Raw genomic sequence first — 21,210 nt, forward strand, 5'->3', positions numbered from 1 at the left:
TTGGCTTTTTGTTTGATCTTACAACTGGTCTGTTCAGCATTGCACAATGGAGTCAGTGAATAGTTTTTCTGTTCTTGACTTGATCTCGGATAGGACACGACCCTCAATGTGCAACTACCATTGCTTATTTCAGTACAGGCAGGGAACTATGCTGACCAACAGACTTAAGAACATTTACGAATATTCTATTATTCATTTTTGGCATTCTACAAGACTTAATTGGATTTAGTCAGTCAGTCATTAGCCAACCCGCAATATCCTAACACAGGGTCACGGGGGTCTGCTGGAGCCAATCCCAGCCAACACAGGCCTGTAGGCAGGAACAAATCCCAGACAGGGTGCCAGCCCACCGCAGAGCACACACACACACATACACCCACACACCAAGCACACACTAGGGACAATTTAGGATCGGCAATGCACCTAACCTGTATGTTTTAAAATGTTTCATTTATGTGAGGTAGAATGCCCAGAGGGGACTGGGCGGTCTCATGGTCTGGAATCCCTACAGATTTTATTTTTTTCTCCAGCCGTCTGAAGTTTTTTTTTTTTTTCTGTCCCCCCTTGCCATTGAACCTTACTTTTATTCGATGTTAATACATGTTGATTTATTTTGTTTTCTTACTGTGTCTTTTATTTTTCTATTCTTTAATATGTAAATCACTTTGAGCTACTGTTTGTATGAAAATGTGCTATATAAATAAATGTTGTTGTTGTTGTATGTCTTTGGACTGTGGGAGGAAACCGGAGCACCCGGAGGAAATCCATTGGATTTAACTTGATTTTATTCCATACTGTTATACTGAAGTTTGAATTCACATTGGCAGAACATTATCTCAAAACTTGCAAATGAACTGGTACAACATTTTTAATTTGGGAGCACGTGGTGTGCAGTGAAGGTATACTGTATATGAGATTTTCTTTGTGCTGGAGTCCAGTCATTATTAAATTAATCATGGATGGCTTACCCATTCAATGGCAAGTCAGTGTTGGTTTTTAACCTTGATTTTAAAGGATTATTTATTGACTTGTTTTCAACCTCTACTTTTGCACTGTTTTGAAGGATTATTTATTTATTGAACTTTCTGTACTGCACTTTTGAGCACCTGTTTTTTTGACTTTGTTTTAAATAAAAGCACTGAGCGCTATTACACCTACCCCTTGCTATTTGTGTCCTCATTTACCCGGACCATCTCCCAAAGACGGGTGGGAGCATGGAGCCAACCTGCAGTTTTTATTAGTTCTGGTAATCGGTGTGCTGGCCATTGCTGCATTTCACTGTCATAGCTTATTTATTGCTGATTATTTGCATTTTTGACCTCTGTGTTCTGCTTTAGACTTCGATTTCTAGATTTATGCTTTGGGACTTAACTGCCTTGCCTTTATTTTTTAAGGCAATTCTTTCTGAGCCTTTTGTGCTCCTCAGAGCTTCTTGTGCTGCATTTAACATTGAAATATATTCTTATTACTAGGTGAATTAAGAACAGATGAAAATGCTCATGGTTATGCGTACATTTTATATATACAGTGAAATTAATTTTTGTTTCATTTTCAAGGTTTTTATTAAATTACTAGACATTAAGCCCGTTACAATAACGGGCGCTAGAACAGTAGTGCATAAGCATTAGTAGGAACAGTCTATATTAAATGGCAAGGGACCTTGACCTCATTCTGTTTCTTGTCTTAATTATTTTTTGTCAAAAATATTTTTGCTAGAAGCCTAAAGTAAAATAATAACAAAAATAAAATAGAAACGTATATGACAATACAGTAAGTATAATTAATATTGCCTTAGTGTACAACTTTCTCACAATCTGTAAGACACAATATCTGTAGAAGATATTTAGGTAAAATTTTCTACTTTTTAACCTCATGAAATTTTTCTATACAATTTCATTATAGACAACATTTCTTGTAAATATTCTGTCTGAGTTTGGCAACAGTTTGCCTTGTTCAGGATCATCTACAACCTTGACAACAACATCTGGAAAACTTCTAACTCTTAATAATGCAACATATAACTGATCGTGGCTGAATACTGGTTCTGGCAAGTAAATGCCAACTTTTTCTAAGGTTTGCTCTTCTGAGTCTTTCTCTTTAAGCGTTTTTCTGACGCTCATTTTCTTTTTCTTCAATCGATCTATTTGCTCGTATTTTTCTTTGTCTTTCAGCCTTTCTTTTGTTGATGTTTACTTGTTGAGATGACCCTTCTTCCAGGAGATGTTGCTTATATAGGATTTGATTGTCTGTGTCTTTTGTCCTACTTGACGTGTCCTTTTTTTTTGGGTGGCATGTTGTTAGTAGATATGTCCGTAATATTTTCTCTTACAGTAATACTGGCTTGTATGTGGCTGCAATATGCATCACTGTATTGTGTGTCTTTAATTTTCTCTCACAGTAATACTGGTTTGTATTTCCGTAAAATGCCTGTAATTTTCTCTGACAGTAATACTGGCTTTGATGTCCGTAATATGACTTTAATTTTCTGTCACAACAGTGGGCAATCAGCAGAGTGTCCCCAGCAACTGATGTACCAGTGTGTACCTGGTAATCGTGCCCGTGGCGTCTCCCCAGCAAGTACTGTTTAGTTCCCCAGCAAGTATTTTATCAATCTGTGTTAGCGTGCAGCTGATTATTGTATGTGTGGCTGCAACTACCCAATCAGCACTCTTCCCAGCAATGGTGTCCTTTACTACTTATCATGCGCGGCCGTGGCTAGGCCATTCACTGTGTGCCCAGCTTCCAGTGTGTGTGCGTCCACGGTGCCGTGCTCATGGGCAGGGCACGGTGCGATGCGTTGAGGGGGCCCGCGCATGCACACTTCACCAGAAGACACTCACACACGGACACCTGGACGCACACAGGGGTTTTATTAAAGAGGATTTTGCAATATTTATAAACATGTCCAGCTCTGTAACTTAGTCTATGGGAGTAAATGGGAGTAATGGACTAAATGCTCACCACCTTCCTTCTAATGCACTGAGAAAAGAAAAGAAAAGAATAAAGAACCTATAAAGATACTCTCTCATTTTACAGCTTTGAAAAGCCTCTGCTTATTTTCACTGGCAGCAAAACTGGTACAGCAAATGTGATACAATGCATATTCTGGCTAGCTTTTCTCTGAGAAAAAGTAGGCTTATCTTATGCATTCTTCAAGCACACAGTTCCTTGTAACCATTACCTTTCAGCAAATATAAAACATCCTGTGAAAAAAGTGTTTACATGCAAACTCAAACACTGAATTTCTGCATCTATGAAGTGAATTTTCTTGTGGCTTCTCCAATAAAAGCTGCTATGGGATCCATTCTTTAAATGTCATCAAATTGTAAATGACTGAGTGTATCTCACCTATTTATGTTGTCTGACCTATTTGATAGAGAATTAGAAAAAAAAAAAAAACACTTCTTAAGTTTCACTTCCTGATTAACAGCAACTTTTCCTTTTATTCAATATGATCAAATAGCATCATCACCTTATCCAACATGGAAACTCTCTGCTGTAGTCATTAAATTGATGGAGAGTTTTTCAGTCTGCCCTGCATCCCTTGAGCTATAATCTTGAATGTATAGTATTGTCACCAGTGTGTGAAACATCCCATGGTAATCATTGGGTCTAAATGATGCTCAAGTGCGTTGGCTGAACGATGACATTTAGATCAGGTATGATGGAATATAAAACAAATTATCTATGGGAAATGCTGCCAGTTAGGTTATGTGTATCACTCCACCCAAAAATGATAATTACTTTATTAGTTTTACTCTGTACTGTTTGTTGCAATGGACAGCACAAACCTTTAACCTTATGTTTTTTCGGATTGCAGAAATCACAAAGTTTACGGAGCTTCAATGGGGGGAAACAAAAGCAGCAAACATCATTACAAATGTCCATGAAAATTGTGTCAAGTTACTCATGTTACATAAGCTTTCGGTCAGTTTTTCAGTGGTATGCTCACAACTTCCAAAGATTACAATGTCCACCTTTCACATAACCAGCCTCACACAGAACTTCGACTTTCAAGACACATACACACTTAGAGCTACATCTACAAAACAGCATTTTTAAATGAGAACAATTTTAATCCACACTAGCATTTTCACATCATACAAAAGTATTTTCACTAAAATGACTGAAAACGCATAATTGTATGCCTACACTGGGCATTTACGTAGCATAAACATCTTAAACTGGGCATACATTGAGTTAAAGTCCTATTTGCAATCATCATCTTATTTTCTGAATCGGCCTGAATTTCAGCTTCATTGATCGTCATTTCACTTGCAGTATGACAGTGGTTTGCGATGCCCAATTATCTCTAAGAATCAGGGCTGTTGCACGATCAGAAGGATTTCTGTCATGTTGAAAATTTCAGTCTGTTGTCTTGTAGTGTGAGCTCACTCGCAAGCTGATTTTCTGATGTCTTGAATTTCATTCTGCAGCAACCACTGTGAATGTGCACTACATACAGTATGTATAGTTTGAGCAACCACACTGTGGAATGTCAATCAGAACAAACTTGCTCATGACTGGAGACTTTACGATACAGTGTGAATAGTCGCTTAAATACAATTTCTAAAAATCACACAAAACGCAATTTAGAAGCATAGAGGTAAGCAACACAACAAGCACCAAGGTGGAACACCTTTAGGCATGCTTGATTAAAATCAACAGCTACAATATGTACTCCATTGTGATAAGCCTGTTGATGTTTGTTGATCATATCTGAGCTGAGCTAATGTTAGCTTTAGGAGGGATATAAACAGCAGTAAGGATCCACTACTGTCAGCTCCCTTGGAAAGGTCTGCATAAAACTGTTATTTCTTCCAAATCAGGAAAGCAGTTTGTGTATAACATTTTACTGTATGTACACCAGTCACTGTAGCACACCAAATAAAACCGCAGTTTTTTCTTACCAGATTCTCCATTCCTGTCGAAGCGGTAGATGGTACAGCCTGCCAGTTAACCTACAGTGTCTGGGATAAGCGGGTGCAGCCAGGTTTCCATGATGATCATCACACAACTTTCACAATCATAGAAGTTTGCAGCCATCAATAATTCCAGATTGTCTAAGTTGTGGATAACAGACCCGGTACTTGTGAAGAAGATTCTTGGTATCGAGGGGTTATGTGGCTGCTTCCTTGGTCTAACCAGTAGGCACACCCAGCATCCTATGTTCTGCTTGTGCTCGCAACGCTGTCTGCACTACCTCTCGGACACGATAACAATCCAAGGAACCCCTCGTGGTAGGGTTACCACTTTTAATACAAAAAAATATGGGACGCATACTGCAGCGGGGGCCACATCCCTTGGGGGCCAAGCGCAATTTCATTATCAAATACGGGACGATTCCGTATTTTAAAGGACGGGTGTCAACCCTTCATCGAGGTCTTGACATATCCTGTGGTTTGCTGTGAATCTGCTGGTAACTTCTTGTAATGTCCATATGGCATCGCATTCCAATATTAAGCAAGTCCGTACAACTATACTGAGCCATCTTAGCACACCTCACACGTGTTAGGTACACGCACATTAACACAGCCAAGCACAGAAACAAAGAGCTGAAAATATATATTTATATTATGAGGGGCTATATATATATATATATATATATATATCTGCAGTTTCCTCATTATTACCTCTGATCCTGCTGGGTCACTGCTGAAGGCCAAAGATTGCCTAAAAGAAGTGCGCTTTATGGATTTTCCCACTGTTAGCAGGTTCATTTCTGAGCCAGCTTTCATCCTGGCTTTTGTCCTGGTGGGGGCATCCAGTTTGTGAACCCTGTCTTCAACCTTCAGTTCTGGCTTTCTGTCTGCAAAAAAAGTGTTTGGAAATAGTTTACTAGAAAAACATAGCAGGTAGGGAATTGAAAAAAATTGGTTAATTAAGAAGTAGACCTCATTATTTGAAATGTGCAAGGCTCAAATAAAATTTTGAAATCCTAAAGAAGTTATGTAATGTTGATGCACTCAATTAGCTGTCACTTGGCATGTCACAGAAATTAATCAACACTGGTACCCAATGTAAAAAATAATTAAATCTAATGTATAGAGTTGATTAATTTGGAATTGAATTCTTCAGTCTAGGACTTTCTAATGGAAAAAGCAAACTCTGAAAATGGATGGATGGAATTCAGAGGCTTTATTTAAGAATTCTGGTATTTGAATTGGAGCAGTTCAAGGCAGAAAGATAAGAAATGCTACTCTGTCCCACAGGTGAAATTTAGTTTTGTGCCATTGCCTGCATGAGTTTTTACTTACTTTGTGTGGAGTGGTTAACAGAGACTTCATTGTTACTGTAGGTGCAGGAAACTCTGGAAAGTGAGGCCTCTGCCAGAGACATGTTTTTCGAGTTTAGAATCTAAAGACAAATGTATGCACAAAGTGATCAGAGAACAGGGGACAGCATTCAGGTTTGTACACATAAGGCAGACTAAACAAAAAAATTTGTTCCTTAAAAAGCTTGTAAGGTGAGTGCTCACATAGTGAGTTTTTACATAATTTTTTATAGGAATAATTACAATATATTCACACCCCAGAACAGGTTCACTCATAAACAAAGAAGATAACTTAAGTTTAATTGATTTACACAATCTGTATGTGAAATTTACAGACCCTTTAAGCATGAGTTTTTAAAAATGATATTTCAGTACAGAGAAAATTAAACTACACACAATTAACTGAAATGGATTTAAAAGTATTTAAATAGACAAGTCCCTTTTCAGAAATCAATTTTTCTTCATTCAGATAATCAATTTTTCAATTTTATAACATTACTCTGAATGCCAGATAGATAATTGCATGGTTTGATCTGCATCCCTCTGATCTGTTGAGGAGCCCTCAGCTCAGCTGCTGCAGGGCAACAATGGCTCTTGGGTTTTGTTCTAGCCAGAACAAAATAATTATTACCAGTCATCAATCTGACATTTTTATATATTTCTAACTGATTTGCTTTTAAATAGTCAAAAAAACAGCAGTAAAACAATTCTAAGATGCAAAGTGAGCCAACAGATGACCAACTTTGAGTATCCTTATTGGTCCTTGGACAATCACATATGACCAAAATAGCTTTAGTAGGCCTAGGCAAGCATTTGGAACTGTGCTTGAGAGATCGTTTCCCTTAAAATTTACCCATACTTTGAAATTTTCATCATTCTGAGACAACACTACTTATGGATACGATAAAAGACAGAAGGCCAGTTTATTTTTTTATGTGGCTTATTAATGTCTACTGTATAATAAAACACTACTGAATCTGCATGTATATCCAGTCCCTCTGAGTAATCTGATTGGTCAGTTTTGCTTTGGTTGCTTAATTATGATCAAGACTGGAAGGAGCAGGCAAAACTGGTTGACACAAGGATACCAAGGAAAGGTGTAGGAGGAACACTAAGAGTCACCTTCAAACACAGGAGGTATTTACAAGAATATGAATGACGTTTTCACAGCAAATAATGGGGGCCCATCTAGGTGGTAGTCAAAAATTGAACAGGTAGCAAGCAACGCATCTTGAAATGTCAGAGTCTGAGAAGTAGACTTAAAAACATGATCAAGAAATGGAGCGCTGGCCAAGACATGGCTGAGACACACAAGGATACCAAAAAAAGATATAGGATGAATGCTGACAGTACACTGTAAGGCAAGAGATACCAAATATTTGAACATTTATTTTATTACCTGTCACTGACAGGTAACATAGCCAGTAATGTAGAAATCTTACAGATTTAAGAACAGCACAGTGCCATTTCAGACCACAGTGTGGCAGCAAAAACAAACTTGGCAGAGAACTGTGATTAAAAAAAATACCACGGGCAAAGTTTTAAGTAAATAATAAATACAGTTACATTTGAATTCTGTGTATGGACAGGGGTGTGGATGCATTAAATGTAGGACACTTAAAGGCATCCTTAAAATAAAACAAAGGAGTGCTAACTAATTAAATCTATTAATTAGTCAATTTGTTTAATTTAATTGATGCTTTAGAAAAAGCTGCAAGTCTTAAAAAAAAGAGAAAAAGCTGGCATTCAAGAGAAAACAGTCTGAATAGGAAAGCCTCTGGGAATGGAGGGGTTTCCCTCTCTCCGTTGCCAGTACATTCCTGTTCCAATCCATCATGACTGTTTAATTGTTTTTTAGGATAAAGCCCAGTAACCTTAAAAGATATCAGTTTACAACGATACCATTTGCTCCAAAACATCTGTGTTAGAGTAAACTGGCTCAGTATGCTTGGCTCCAGATTGCTGCTGAAAAGGATCATCAATGTACATGTTTGGGGCTGGAAAGCGGCGACTCAGCAGGCCACTGGAGAAAAAAAAAGAAATAAAAAAAAAAAAAAATTCAGTTACACTTTTTACAAAATCAAACAGACTTCTGACAAAATACACAAAACAGAAATGAACTCAATCAAGCAAGAAAGAAGATGCCCTGAAGCGACTGCAAAGATTGCAGAAGTTCTTTTCATCAAAACCTCTTTTCAGCATTTGAATCTTTTACTAGCCTGAAGATAAGGATGCCAATACTTTATATTTTAGCTGATAGATAGATGTTTGATAACATTAACAGTGACGCTGTTTAACCACACCAGGATCCCAGTTTTAAATTGAGGTCCAATCACTGTATGTGTGGTTCTGCTCATGTTTGTGTTGATTTTTCATCAGACAATTTACTTTACTTCCCCAATCCCAAGCTTGTACGTGTTAATTCATAATTCTAAATTAGTTACGATTGTGTCTTACAGTGGGCTGGTGTTCTTCCCAGGTTTAATTCCTGCCTTTCAACCAGTGCAATAAATGGCTTTGAAAATGCACTGTGGGTTGGACGTACTTGGAATGGCCCACGGCATCCTACAGATAAAATGTATTCCATTTTCATCCTATTCTCAAATTTTAGTGCCATCCAGTCATGCAATTTATGCTATTACATGAATATGATGTCACTGCCTTTCTAATGGTAAAAACCTGAGTGTTAAAAGCAGGTGTCTATATTTAACAGCAGAACAGTGAAAGGAAATCCCCTCAGCATTTCTCCAGATAAACAGAAAACAAGAGGATGCAATACGGGTAGAGAGTCATGCTCATCAACAATGACTGGCACTTTTTCTTAACATCTTACAATAATCTACTCTTTGCTTCTCTACATGCTTTCTTACAAGTAAATTAAAGCTGGGTTGTAACAAACCTCTTCTAACTGGTGTTATAATTTTCAATAGCCTGAAAGCAAATTTCTGAGTTGGAGAAAGGTTATCCAGAGGGGAATCAAGCCTACTAGTGATGTGAGTCAACCCAACCTGATGATGCCAAAAACATGATGGGTACATTCGGAAAACATAATGTGATTTTTGGAGCTGCATAACGCAAATGTTTAACCTATTAACACAACCAGTTTCGAATTTAAACATTATTGCAATGAATGGTGATTAATTTTAGACAAACTGGAAAAACACAGAATGAATACCTTTTGAAAATGCAATCAATGAGTGTATTCATTCAGTATATATTTCTTCAAGACCTTCATGGCATTTTTGGCCTGCAAAGTAAACTCCATCCATCCATCCATTACCCAGCCATCCTATATGTGAACTACAGGGTCACGGGGGTCTGCTGGAGCCAATCCCAGCCAACACAGGGCGCAAGGCAGGAAACAAACCCCGGGTAGGGTGCCAGCCCACTACAGGGCGCACACACACCAAGCACACACTAGGGACAATTTAAAATCGCCAATGCACCTAACCTGCATATCTTTGGACTGTGGGAGGAAACCGGAGTACCCGGAGGAAACCCACACAGACACGGGGAGAACATGCAAACTTCACACAGGGATGACCCGGGAAGCAAACCCCCGTCTCCTAACTGCGAGGCAGCAGCGCTACCCACTGTACCACCATGTCGCCCGTTATTGGACTTTATTTTGTTAATTTTTTTTGTATGTGTCAGTGTAATTGCAGCCAATTTTGGCCAAAGCCTAAATTGGTAATGCTCTTCATGTACAATCTTTAACTGAAGGGCTTCAGGCAAAGTTCTGTGACTAGTGATAGTGCTCTGACATTAAAGTAGGCTTCTGCCTCTATGAGAGTCACGTTAGAAGAGAATTACAAGACTTATAAAGTTTTTTTTTTTTTTGATCGATTGTGGTTTCCTTTGGCCATCTTTTATGTTTAATTGCTTTGTCTGTTTTGACCCTCTTTTTTTGACATATGTTTGTCAATAAACAATGTTTATTTTTTATTGTGTCTTCTATTTTTGTATTCATTTTGTAAAGCACTTTGAGCTACATTTTTTGTATGAATATGTGCTATATAAATAAATGTTGATTGATTGATTGATTGATTGATTTTGTTTAATACATCATTATTCTCTTTCTTTTAACTGTCCATTTCTTTGAGCATTGGACATGGGGTGTTTATGGTTTTGGATTCCTTCCACTATTCTTTCAGATCATTCCTAGTGAAATAAAAAAAGCAATACTGCATAGAACCTGGCTTGTAAAAAAGGATAGCCACAACCCAACAAGAGTGAATGTAAAAGCTAAGAGGAACAGGGAAGACCACCTACATCTTAAGGCAAACACCTATATTTTATTGTAATAAACTTGACAAAAGTATCTAAAAACACTTAGGGGGCAGTAGTGGGGAGAATTAATTTACTGATAGTGCAGTGTGCATGGTAAACCAGCTATCAAGACCAAAATATAGTAAATTAATATCAAATTTCTATTATTCATTAACTATCTAAAATCGTTACTGTTGTCAGCTGCAGATTTACTATTAAGTATAATAACCATAATGCACTGTGTATAAAATATCAGCCATGAGCAGGTTTTCAGTGGACATACAGTACCTAATAGTAACAGGTGATGTCATTTGCCTGGCCAAGCTTTCCAAGGCCTTACGTTTTCATAAAGACTTACAACATAGCTTGAGCTACAGTTTGCTGACACTGGCATTAGATGTATAATACCTGAAATCTCTTTGGTGATAGAGTTGTATGTGTCAAAATGTTGGATTGTAAACCACAAGGTTGCTGGTTCACACTGCATGACCCTTTTAGGTTGCTTTTGTTAAAAATGTAGACTTGTTTTTAAAATTAAATATTAATTATTGCACTATAACTTTGCACTTCTATGGCACCTTAGGAAGATGTACAATTAGCAAGAGTTAGGGTTAGACAAAATAAACTACAAAGAACAATACCAGCAGAAGATTACCTTAGTGGATTGGCAGCATCACAGTGAGCAAAGGAGTCGAGCGGGGATTGTTTGCACTCTTCAGATGGAATGGAACTCCTGTCCAGCAGGAGGTGCAGCCAGTTATCTCTGTCTTCAGATGAACCTGTCTGAATAAAAACACAAAAAAGATTTGTGCATCATTATTATCATCTCATTGTTCTGTTTCATTCTTATTTTATCTAGCCCTTCCTCATCACTTACTGTAGTTTAGATGTTAAGGAGAAAACTGGAGTTAACAATGGCCATCTAAACAGGTGAATTACTTGCTACAGTTCTAGATTTCTCTACATCTTCACTTCTACCCTATGATTCTCAATTTTACATCCCTTTCCAGACTATCCTATCCTTGAAAGTTCTCCTTACTGGTGACGCCAAATAAAGACAAACACTTCATTTTATCTTTGAGCCACTGGCTGCTGGTCTATAATGAAGCATAGAAACACAACATATCTGCTGTTCTTGGACATATGTGTAGGTGTAAATAGTAAATATAGTACCTGCCTGTCAAATATTGAATTATGTATACTGGCATGTTAACTTCTATTGGATACGCTGTGAATCTGATTTTTTCTTCTTTTCAAAAAGGTCTGTGCAATGTTAATAAAGCTGGGCTATAATCCCTGTTTTCAATTTTAAGTTTATATGAGGTGATACTTCACGTTACAGAAGTTTTTGTGGATTTTTTTAAAACTATGTTTAGGAAAAGCATGACTCTAGCTTTATAAATGAAATGCGGAAGACTTGCAATGTGGAACAAGTATACATGGAAGTAAGGTACTGTAGTTTGTTCCATTTTATAACTACAGGATGCATTAAATGCCAGGGCAGAAATACTTTTTTTTGTTTGATCAGGAGTTTGTTCAGGTTGCTACCCCCATCCCAGCAACTATCCTTGCTGAAAAGGCATGGCTGGGACAAATCCACATGACCATGGAATTAAATAGCAGCTTTATTAGGCCAAGTAGATTCTTGCACATATAAAGAAAATCTGTAATCAGCCCCTAAATAACTAGACATCTGTACTTTAAGGTGACTAGTGACTAACTACTTGCTGCTACTTACCTTTATAGACTTATAACTACCTAAGGATTACGTACCTCTAGAACTGCCATGTTTACACTTTGCTGTGAGATTGTGACCCGGAAACTCTGTGCTGTATCAGGCCCTGGTTTGACCTCACAGCCATGGAGATGGATGGAGTACTGAGCACTGTCGCTACAAGTATCATCCTTGTACATTTTCAAGACACCATCTTCTATATTACACCACAAGCTTTGCCACTGACAGTTCATAAGAATATTTAGGAAACCTGAAATAAAAAAAATATATATATATATTAGGTTTCATGCAACCCTTGTTGCTCAGCACTACTCATGAGTTTTAATTCCTTTAGCTTTCCAGAATATAACATATCTATAATCCTGGGTTATACTTAGTTGCTTTCTTATATATATTAGACAAAATTGATAAAATCTAAAGTATGATTAATACAGTGTGTAAGACCATTCACAATTTAGAGAAACCTCACAGAGTCAATATGGGTTGCAAGAATTTTACTGAGGAAGGGGTCACGTGAATATTAAAGTCACACAATAAGGCAACTTTATCATAATGTTTGTAGCAGCATGTTCTCAGATTTTTCATGTAATGAAGACAAAAGATTCTAGGTAAGATTGTAATACTCCCCCATCATGGTGCTGAAGAGTGTCGACGTGCTGCAAGTAAGCAAGCGATGCAAGTAAGAATTTTAATATGTGATAATAATGACCATATGAACCAATGTGTCTGTGTCTGTGTGTGTGTATATATATATATATATATATATATATATATATATATATATATATTGTTATGTATGGCCAGCTGTTCATCCCGGCCAATACCCCCACGCCGCCAGGTGGAGCCCTACCTGCAGTATGGAGGTGCCCTGAAGACCAGCAGGGCATTATGGACATTGCAGTCTTTATTCACAGCCCTGCTGGATACCATGGGGGCAGCCAGGAGTCGCTGCAGGGAGGCCCAGAGACTATTTACCTTACGCCCAGGAAGTACGTCATAGTCACATGGACAAAGAGAACGATGTGCTTCCTGGGTGAAGAAAAAAGGAATTTTTATCTGACCCGGAAGTGTTCCAGGTCACATGGACAGAGAGGGTGAAACACTTCCGGGTTAAGCAGTATAAAGGACTGTGGGAAATCCCAGACGGACGAGCTGAGTTGGGAGGCAGGGTGGCTAAGCGTCTGGGAGTGGAGGATTGGTTATTGGATTATTGTATTCTTTACTGAGAATTGTGGAGAGGAGCATGCTTTGTGCACTTTATTATTATAATAAATAATTATTTGGACTTTTAACTGGTGTCTGACGTGTGGTCCGAGGGTACAAGGGTGCGAGGAAACCCTAATTCTGTCACAATTGGCGTAGTCGGCAGGATTCTCTGGCCGTCAGTTTGGCAGAGAACCTGAATTTAAAAATTTTATTGTGGACAGAATATCCCAAGGAGACAGCGTCAAGACACGCAGAAAAATCGCCAACAACCCTATTCTCAAGTCCGTAATGGGGAAGAAGAAGACAAAGCAGAGCACCAGCAACAGCGGAGGTCTAGCGCTCGACATTGCCTGTGCTCAAGACGAGCCATGGAGCAGCTACTTGTTTCGGGAGAGATTCCCGGAGGAGGACGTCTCCGACGAGGTATGTGCTGGGAATGTACTTTGCAATCTTTTTAATTTAACACATGATGTCCCATGTACATACCTCCCAGATGTCCATCCGAAGGCCCTGCGGGAGGCAGAAGACAAACCCGAAGGCAATGGCGCGCTCTCGTTCAGGCAAACGAGTAACCCGAAGGACTTCCGCATTACGGGTGCCGGCGAGGGACACGTGACCCACTACGAAGGATTCCAGAAAGGTGACGTTCCATGTTCAGCTGTTTGTGGCTTCGCCCAAGAAAAGACGGACTTGGTTTTCCGAAGGGGAAAAGGGAGACGAGCAAAGCACCGCTCTCCCTACAAAAAGGTAAGGAGGTCCGGGAAATGACTGATTGGTCCGTCAACAAATTAATATAGACAGATCGCAGTCAGCCAAAAGTGGCACTGCGGTCCTCCAAAAGAACTCCAAATCCCAGGCTCCCTTGCAGGACCTGTCTGAGCACGTGCCAGGAGCGGCCGTGTTTATTGGCTCCCAGCCGGAGGGTAAGGCTAATGATGGCTCGAGCATGCCTCCGGTTGTATTGAGTAATTTTTTGGAGGTGCACGAGCTGGAGAAGTTGCTTCAGCCCGTGCACAGTTTTTTACAGGTGGTGCAAACAATCCAGACGATCATTGCAGACTTGAGAGGAGCGGCTGAAAAGCCTATGAGCAAATTAAATGAGTACCTGCGACGATTGTCTCGGGAGTCTCCTGTCTTAATTGATTTGGCGCTACAGGTAGGTAAAGCCGGTACCGTATATAATGAAATAGGGACGCAGAGTGACACGGGCCCGCGTTTAATCCATAGCGGGTGCCAAGTGGATGCGTGCCTTACAAGAGGTCCGATCGAGCTGGAGCAGCTGGATGGTGCTGTCTCTCGGAGCGATTCGATCCTAAAGACCCCGACCCGTGTTATTAATAAATCCAAAAGGGTACAGACAGGGAAGGGGCTTTCTTTCTCTCATAGAAAGACCCAGACTGTCGACAAACCCCAGAGTAAGCAGGAGATCCCAAAAATAAAATGGGGGTCTCCTAACAAGAAGGAGAAGGGCGTAAATATCACAAAGGCAGCAGAGGAACCCTCCTCAGCGAGAAAAGGGACAGAGACAGAGTTCCCCGAGTGTTTCCAGCTTCGCAGAGGGAAAATTCCGGGAGGACAAAGGCGGTGTTACGGATGCCGACGGCTGGGTCATATTTGGTACAACTGTCCCTGAAGGACAGGGGATAAAGTGGATTATCGTTCTGAAATTCCCCCTAGGTTCTCCAGGGACCACTTCGGAAGGCACAACCAAGGTCCACCCAGAAGTCCTATCTGGAGGAAGACATCCCTCGTGGGGCTGGCCACTTCGAACCAGGGTTCTTCACTGGGGGGGGAGTGTCTGACGTGTGGTCCGAGGGTACAAGGGTGCGAGGAAACCCTAATTCTGTCACAATATATATATATATTGTGGACTATTCATCCCGGCCAATACCCCCAGGCCACCAGAGGGAGCCCTCCCTGCAACATGGAGATGCCCTGAATTCCAACAGGGCATCATGGACTATGTAGTTTTAATACACAACCCTGCTGGATAACGTTGGGGCCGCCAGGAGATGCTGCAGGGAGGCTCAGAGATGTGTATTTTCCCTATAACCCGGAAGTACGTCTTAGGCATAGCAACAGAGGAAATGACATACTTCCGGGATGCAAAAGAAGAGTTTTGATCTGACCCGGAAGTGCTAGGAAGTCACATGGACTGAGGGTTCAGAAGCACTTCCGGGTCAGGAACTATAAGAGACTGTGAGAGATACCAGACGGGTGAGCTGAGTCGGGTGGCAGGGTGACAACGCGTCTGGGAGTGGAGGATTGGTTTATTTGACACAAAGTTTAACCAGCAGTACCCAAGGATTCTCCAAAGACACACAGTACCGAAGGATTCCAGTCTTCTTCTCAGGTCACTGGATAGCATCCATGTCTCACAATCATATAGCAAGACAGGAAGCACCAGGATTCTAAAGACTTGGACCGTTGTCCTTTTGCAATCATATCGGGAGCACCACACACCCCTTTCCAGCGACCTCATGACCCCCCATGCTCTCACAGTTCATCTACTGACTTCATAGGAAGAGTCACCAAACATACGAATGTTGCTGCAGAGGTAAGTAAACTTTTGGACAAGGTCGATACATCCTGCCGATAGCTGTGCCCAAGAGGTTATTAAAGGCCTGAATCTTAGTTTTTATCCAAGACACTCTCAAGCCCAGACATTCAGTCTCGTTGCTCAGTCTCTTGACAGCCCCAATCAGAGCTTCCATTAACTCTGTCAAAATCAGTGAATCTTTCATCACCAACAGATGCCCCATAGCCGCTGGACCCCACAACCCTCCCCAACATCCAGTCCATACAAGCACTGAACAAAGTAGGAGCAAGAACACGCCCCTGATGAACCCCAGAATCAAATGGGAAAAACACAGAGGTTCTGCCTCCACTCTGCACAGCACTCACAGTAAAAGTGTACAGGCTGGTCATGATATCCAGTAACATTGTGGGAATCCCAAGAGGTCTCAGGATGTCCCACAGGGCAGCTTGATCAATTGAGATGAACACTTTATGAAAATCAAAAAGGCTGCAACGAAACTCTGCTAATTTTCGTGCTTGCACTTAATGAGAACCCTCAGTGCCAGGATGCAGTTGATGGTAGACTTCTTAGGCATAAAACCAGACTTCTCCAGTAGCTAGTAGGTTAGCAAGTGATCACGGATCCTATTGAGGATGACCCTAGTAAGGACCTTACCCTGCACCAAGGGAAGTGTTATCCCGCTGTAGTTACCACAATCCAGGCGATCAACCTTCCCTTTCCAGATGGGGTGAGAAGTCCCTCTTTCCAGTCAGCTGGGATGATGCCCATCTCCCAAATGTAAGCAAAGATTGCTTGCAGTGCAAGGAGGACAGCCTTTCCACTAGCCTGGAGAAGTTCACCCTGAATACCACAGCCTTCCCTACCTTAAGCTGGTTCACCACTTGTGCAATCTCAGTGATACTAGGTGGTTCACAGCTAAATGGAGGGTCAGCCTCAAGAACCATGGACCCAGAGATGTCCAACATCCTAGCTGGGGGATCATCATTAAACAGATGCTCAAAGTAGCCAGCCCAGCAGGTCACAATTGCAGCATCATCTGTTCCATCACCTGCCCAGATTATGCCTCTCCAAGGAACAGATTCGGATGCGCATAATGCTTCGATTCCTCTTGAAGTAGGACGTGGGTCACTAGACCATAGGTGGTGTGACACCTGCTCACAGATTGCTCAAACAAATACCTCCTTATCTGTCCTAAGAGCCCTTGCACTCATCCTTCTCAGTTCCCGGTACATGGAAGGTCTCCCACATCACATTACGATCAGCAGTCACACCCAATTCTGTAAGTTCCTCATACAAACTGTGTCCAAACTCATTAGAAACAGCCTGATCTTGGAGTCTCACTAGGTCTAGCCTCATTCTCAAAGTAGGTGGTAGTCTAATGGACCTAAACTGGATCTTCAGAGTATCAACAACAAATCTGTGGTCAGGATTCAGAGACTGGGTTCTTCTGTAGACCCTACAGTTTTGTAAGAGCCTCCAGTGTCTGCCCATTAGGATGTGATTGATATTTTTCACCAAACCACCAGTATTGGAATACCAAGTCCAACAATGCGGCTCAGGGCAACGGAACCATGATCCAGCAATCTGCAGCCACTTAAAATCAAAGAACATGGAGCCTCTTTCACCACAGTCACCAGACCCACAGGGTCCAACAGAATCCTCAAAGCCAGCCCCTTTCAGTGTCAGTGATTTTACTGAAATCACCAATGATCTTAGGAGTGTCATCTCGTTGTTCACCCATCAAGCACTGAGCAAAGCTGCAAATAAAATGTCTCCCTCCCTCAGACATCACTCACCGCGGTTGGAGCATACACTGAGACAACAGACAAGGCACCCAGACAGTGCCTTAATCTGTGTTTCATAATATGCTTGTTGAAAGGAGTGACATCGGACACCATTGGAAGGAGCCAATCTGCAACAGCAACAGGTACTCCCAGAGTATGACAGCCATCAGAGCGGTCAAACCAATAAAAGGTGTAGCCTCCTACTGAGATCTGGCCAGTCCCAGGTCTGCGCTCCTCAGAGAGTCCTACCACTCATTTACAAAGTTTATGACACTCCTCTGACAGCAGAGGATGATGATAATCATGCCAGAGAGACAAGACGTTCTAACAATCCATATTTTGATTTTTATTGCGAGGCACTGCTTTAATGTTACATGGGATGAATTTTCAAATTAATAATCTTACCCTTTTTCTGGATTTTTGTCTCCATTGCAGAATTATGACTTGCCTGTAACACAGCAGACAAAATAAAAACCTTTAAGAATTATTACACAAAATATGAAGCACCTCACATTGCCATCAACACTATAGGTCTCTCCAGTGGATAGTGGTTAAGGGCTTTGATAGTTTTTGAGATACGACATACAAAAAAACATTTTTTTGAGTTTGGCCAATTTAATAGTCACCAACTGAGTATTTTGGAGTGAAAATCAACCAAATTAAAGCAACAGTTGATCTCTTGAAGTATCACTAGTTTTTTTTAAATATTACCTTTTGTTCTGAGTGCAACATATTGTCTGTTCTGTAATTTCAATAAGTTAATTGTAAATCTATCTATTTAGCTAGTTGGAGTTAACTATTTGTTTGCCTGTCTGCCTTGTGCCCTCCCTGCAGTATGGAGGTGCCCCGAAGACCAGCAGGGCATTATGGACATTGGAGTCTTTATTCACAGCCCTGCTGGATACCATGAGGGCAGCCAGGAGTTGCTGCAGGGAGGCCCAGAGACTATTTTCCTTACGCCCAGGAAGTACGTCATAGTCACATGTTCAAAGAGAACGATGTGCTTCCTGGGTGAAGAAAAAAGGAATTTTTATCTGACCCGGAAGTGTTCCAGGTCACATGGACAGAGAGGGTGAAACACTTCCGGGTTAAGCAGTATAAAGGACTGTGGGAAATCCCAGACAGATGAGCTGAGTTGGGAGGCAGAGTGGCTAAGCGTCTGGGAGTGGAGGATTGGTTATTGGATTATTGTATTGTTTACTGAGAATTGTGGAGAGGAGCGTGCTTTGTGCACTTTATTATTATAATAAATAATTAATTTTGAATTCATTTGAATAAATGAATTCCAACAGGGCATCATGGACTATGTAGTTTTAATACACAACCCTGCTGGATAACGTCGAGGCCGCCAGGAGACGCTGCAGGGAGGCTCAGAAATGTTTATTTTCCCTATAACCCGGAAGTACGTCTTAGGCATAGCAACAGAGGAAATGACATACTTCCGGGATGAAAAAGAAGAGTTTTGATCTGACCCGGAAGTGCTAGGAAGTCACATGGACTGAGGGTTCAGAAGCACTTCCAGGTCAAGAACTATAAGAGACTGTGAGAGATACCAGACGGGTGAGCTGAGTCGGGTGGCAGGGTGACAACGCGTCTGGGAGTGGAGGATTGGTTTATTGTTTGAGTATTGTTATTATTTATAGTGGAGTATAGTGGAGTGGAGGGTGCTTTGTGCACATTATTATTGTCCAAATAAAAATTATTAGACTTTTATCTGGTGTCTGGCGTTTGGTCTGAGGGTTTAAGGGGACGACAGCGCCCCCTATCTGTCACAATATATATATATATATATCATGGGATGCCAAACAGGCAAATACAACTGAGTATTTTGGAGTGAAAATCAACCAAATTAAATCAACAGTTGATCTCTTGAAGTATCACTAGTTTTTTTAAATATTACCTTTTGTTCTGAGTCCAACATATTGTCTGTTCTGTAATTTCAATAAGTTAATTGTAAATCTATCTATTTAGCTAGTTGGAGCTAACTATCTGTTTGCCTGTCTGCCTTGTGCAGTGAGCAGCTCATTTAATAGCATAACAAATTCTCTGCCTAGTTAGTTAAAGAAATTTTCAGATTTAGACTGCTATCAAAACTGAATGATGTCACTCAGGCAGTTAAGTACCTGAACACTTCTCATATCTTCTGTTTAAACAAATGTCTTATCTATCTTTTAGAAGAATCAGAGATACCTGGATAACAACTGCTTCAGAATTCCTTAGATTTTCACAGGGACATAAGTGGCATTTCATTGTCTAAGAGGATCAGTATTCTTAAACAGGGTAGTTTGCTTTATTTCTTTTGAGTTTCAAGACAATCCAATTAAACTGTATTAAACACTTCAGTTTTGATGCCATTGACCTAGCTACTTACCTTGGACGGCTCCACAAGCTTCTCCAGACTTACTGAGCAAGAACTGTCTGCTTCCTTATCAAAGCAAGGTGAGCCACTAACTTCTTCAATGACCTGCAATAAGGCACAGGCAATCAGAGTTGAATAGGGAGGTCTGTATGAAAACAGAAATGGGGGGACAAGACAAGTCTTGGGACCCAGAAACATCAGTACTACAAAGTAGTATCATTTTTAGTCATCTGTTCTCTCAAATACTTATCTATTTGAGGATTTTGAAGACACAAAACTTAGACCAACTTCAGTGGAGGAAAGGAAGCAGCCATCTTGCATGGGGCCGAAGTGCTCACACAAATGCACCCTTACGCTTACTCAAAGAAGGGCAATTTATTGACTTCCCTGCAACGTGCTCATACTCTGTCCAAAATTTGTTCTTGCGTTGTGCCTTATGCTACTTGAGATAGGCTCCAGCACCCATACCTAGCCCCCTTCACCCCATCCCCGTGTCTCTGGTCTGGATTAAATGGGTTAGAAAATGATTTGACATGATCAATCACCAGAATTTCTATAGCCTACTAGAGAAATTCTATGCAAACAGGAAAAATAATCAGATTCTACATAGGAGATACGTGATCCTACAATTAACTTGGGACATGAATGCTGAGAACCAGGAGATTCACCATTGTTTATTGTACATGCATCACTAAAGTGATGTTTATGCTAATCGTGTAGCAATGACCTGTTAGCTGGCTGTCCCTGTTGTTAATGGTTACATGTGACAGTATTCTAAACACCTCCAAACCTTCCTCCATTCCTCAGCTTGCTCGCAGCTTTGAAAGCCTATCACCACCGTCTCAGAGGTAGTCGCCACCTTCAGCTCATGCTGCATCTTCTTACTGTGTTTGGACTTGTAAGTCACCTGGCAGCCACGCAGACTGAGCTCCAGCAGAGGGTGCAGGTCTTTGGCACATTTGTAACACTGCAAAAAAAAACCAAAAAAAAAACACAAGTCCCTGTAATGTGATATACTAAAAGGTGATAGTCATATACAATATT

At 40.6% G+C, this 21,210-nt stretch overlaps 1 protein-coding gene across 1 annotated transcript in view; it reads right to left on the reverse strand.

Moving 5' to 3' along the window:
* Nucleotides 1–21,210, reverse strand: part of si:dkey-220o5.5 (actin filament-associated protein 1-like 2) — a 162,834-nt gene that overhangs the window by 11,756 nt on the left and 129,868 nt on the right. Inside the window, exons 7-14 of the mRNA XM_039769561.1 lie at nt 20,957–21,133; nt 20,179–20,271; nt 18,213–18,255; nt 12,317–12,528; nt 11,199–11,326; nt 8,177–8,297; nt 6,258–6,357; nt 5,634–5,809 (exon numbers count right to left, since the gene is read on the reverse strand). Of these exons, the coding sequence (XP_039625495.1) occupies nt 5,634–5,809; nt 6,258–6,357; nt 8,177–8,297; nt 11,199–11,326; nt 12,317–12,528; nt 18,213–18,255; nt 20,179–20,271; nt 20,957–21,133 (1,050 nt within the window). The remainder of the gene's footprint in view (nt 1–5,633; nt 5,810–6,257; nt 6,358–8,176; nt 8,298–11,198; nt 11,327–12,316; nt 12,529–18,212; nt 18,256–20,178; nt 20,272–20,956; nt 21,134–21,210) is intronic.

Source organism: Polypterus senegalus, chromosome 11, assembly GCF_016835505.1.
Source record: "Polypterus senegalus isolate Bchr_013 chromosome 11, ASM1683550v1, whole genome shotgun sequence".
Taxonomy (NCBI): Eukaryota; Metazoa; Chordata; class Cladistia; order Polypteriformes; family Polypteridae; genus Polypterus; species Polypterus senegalus.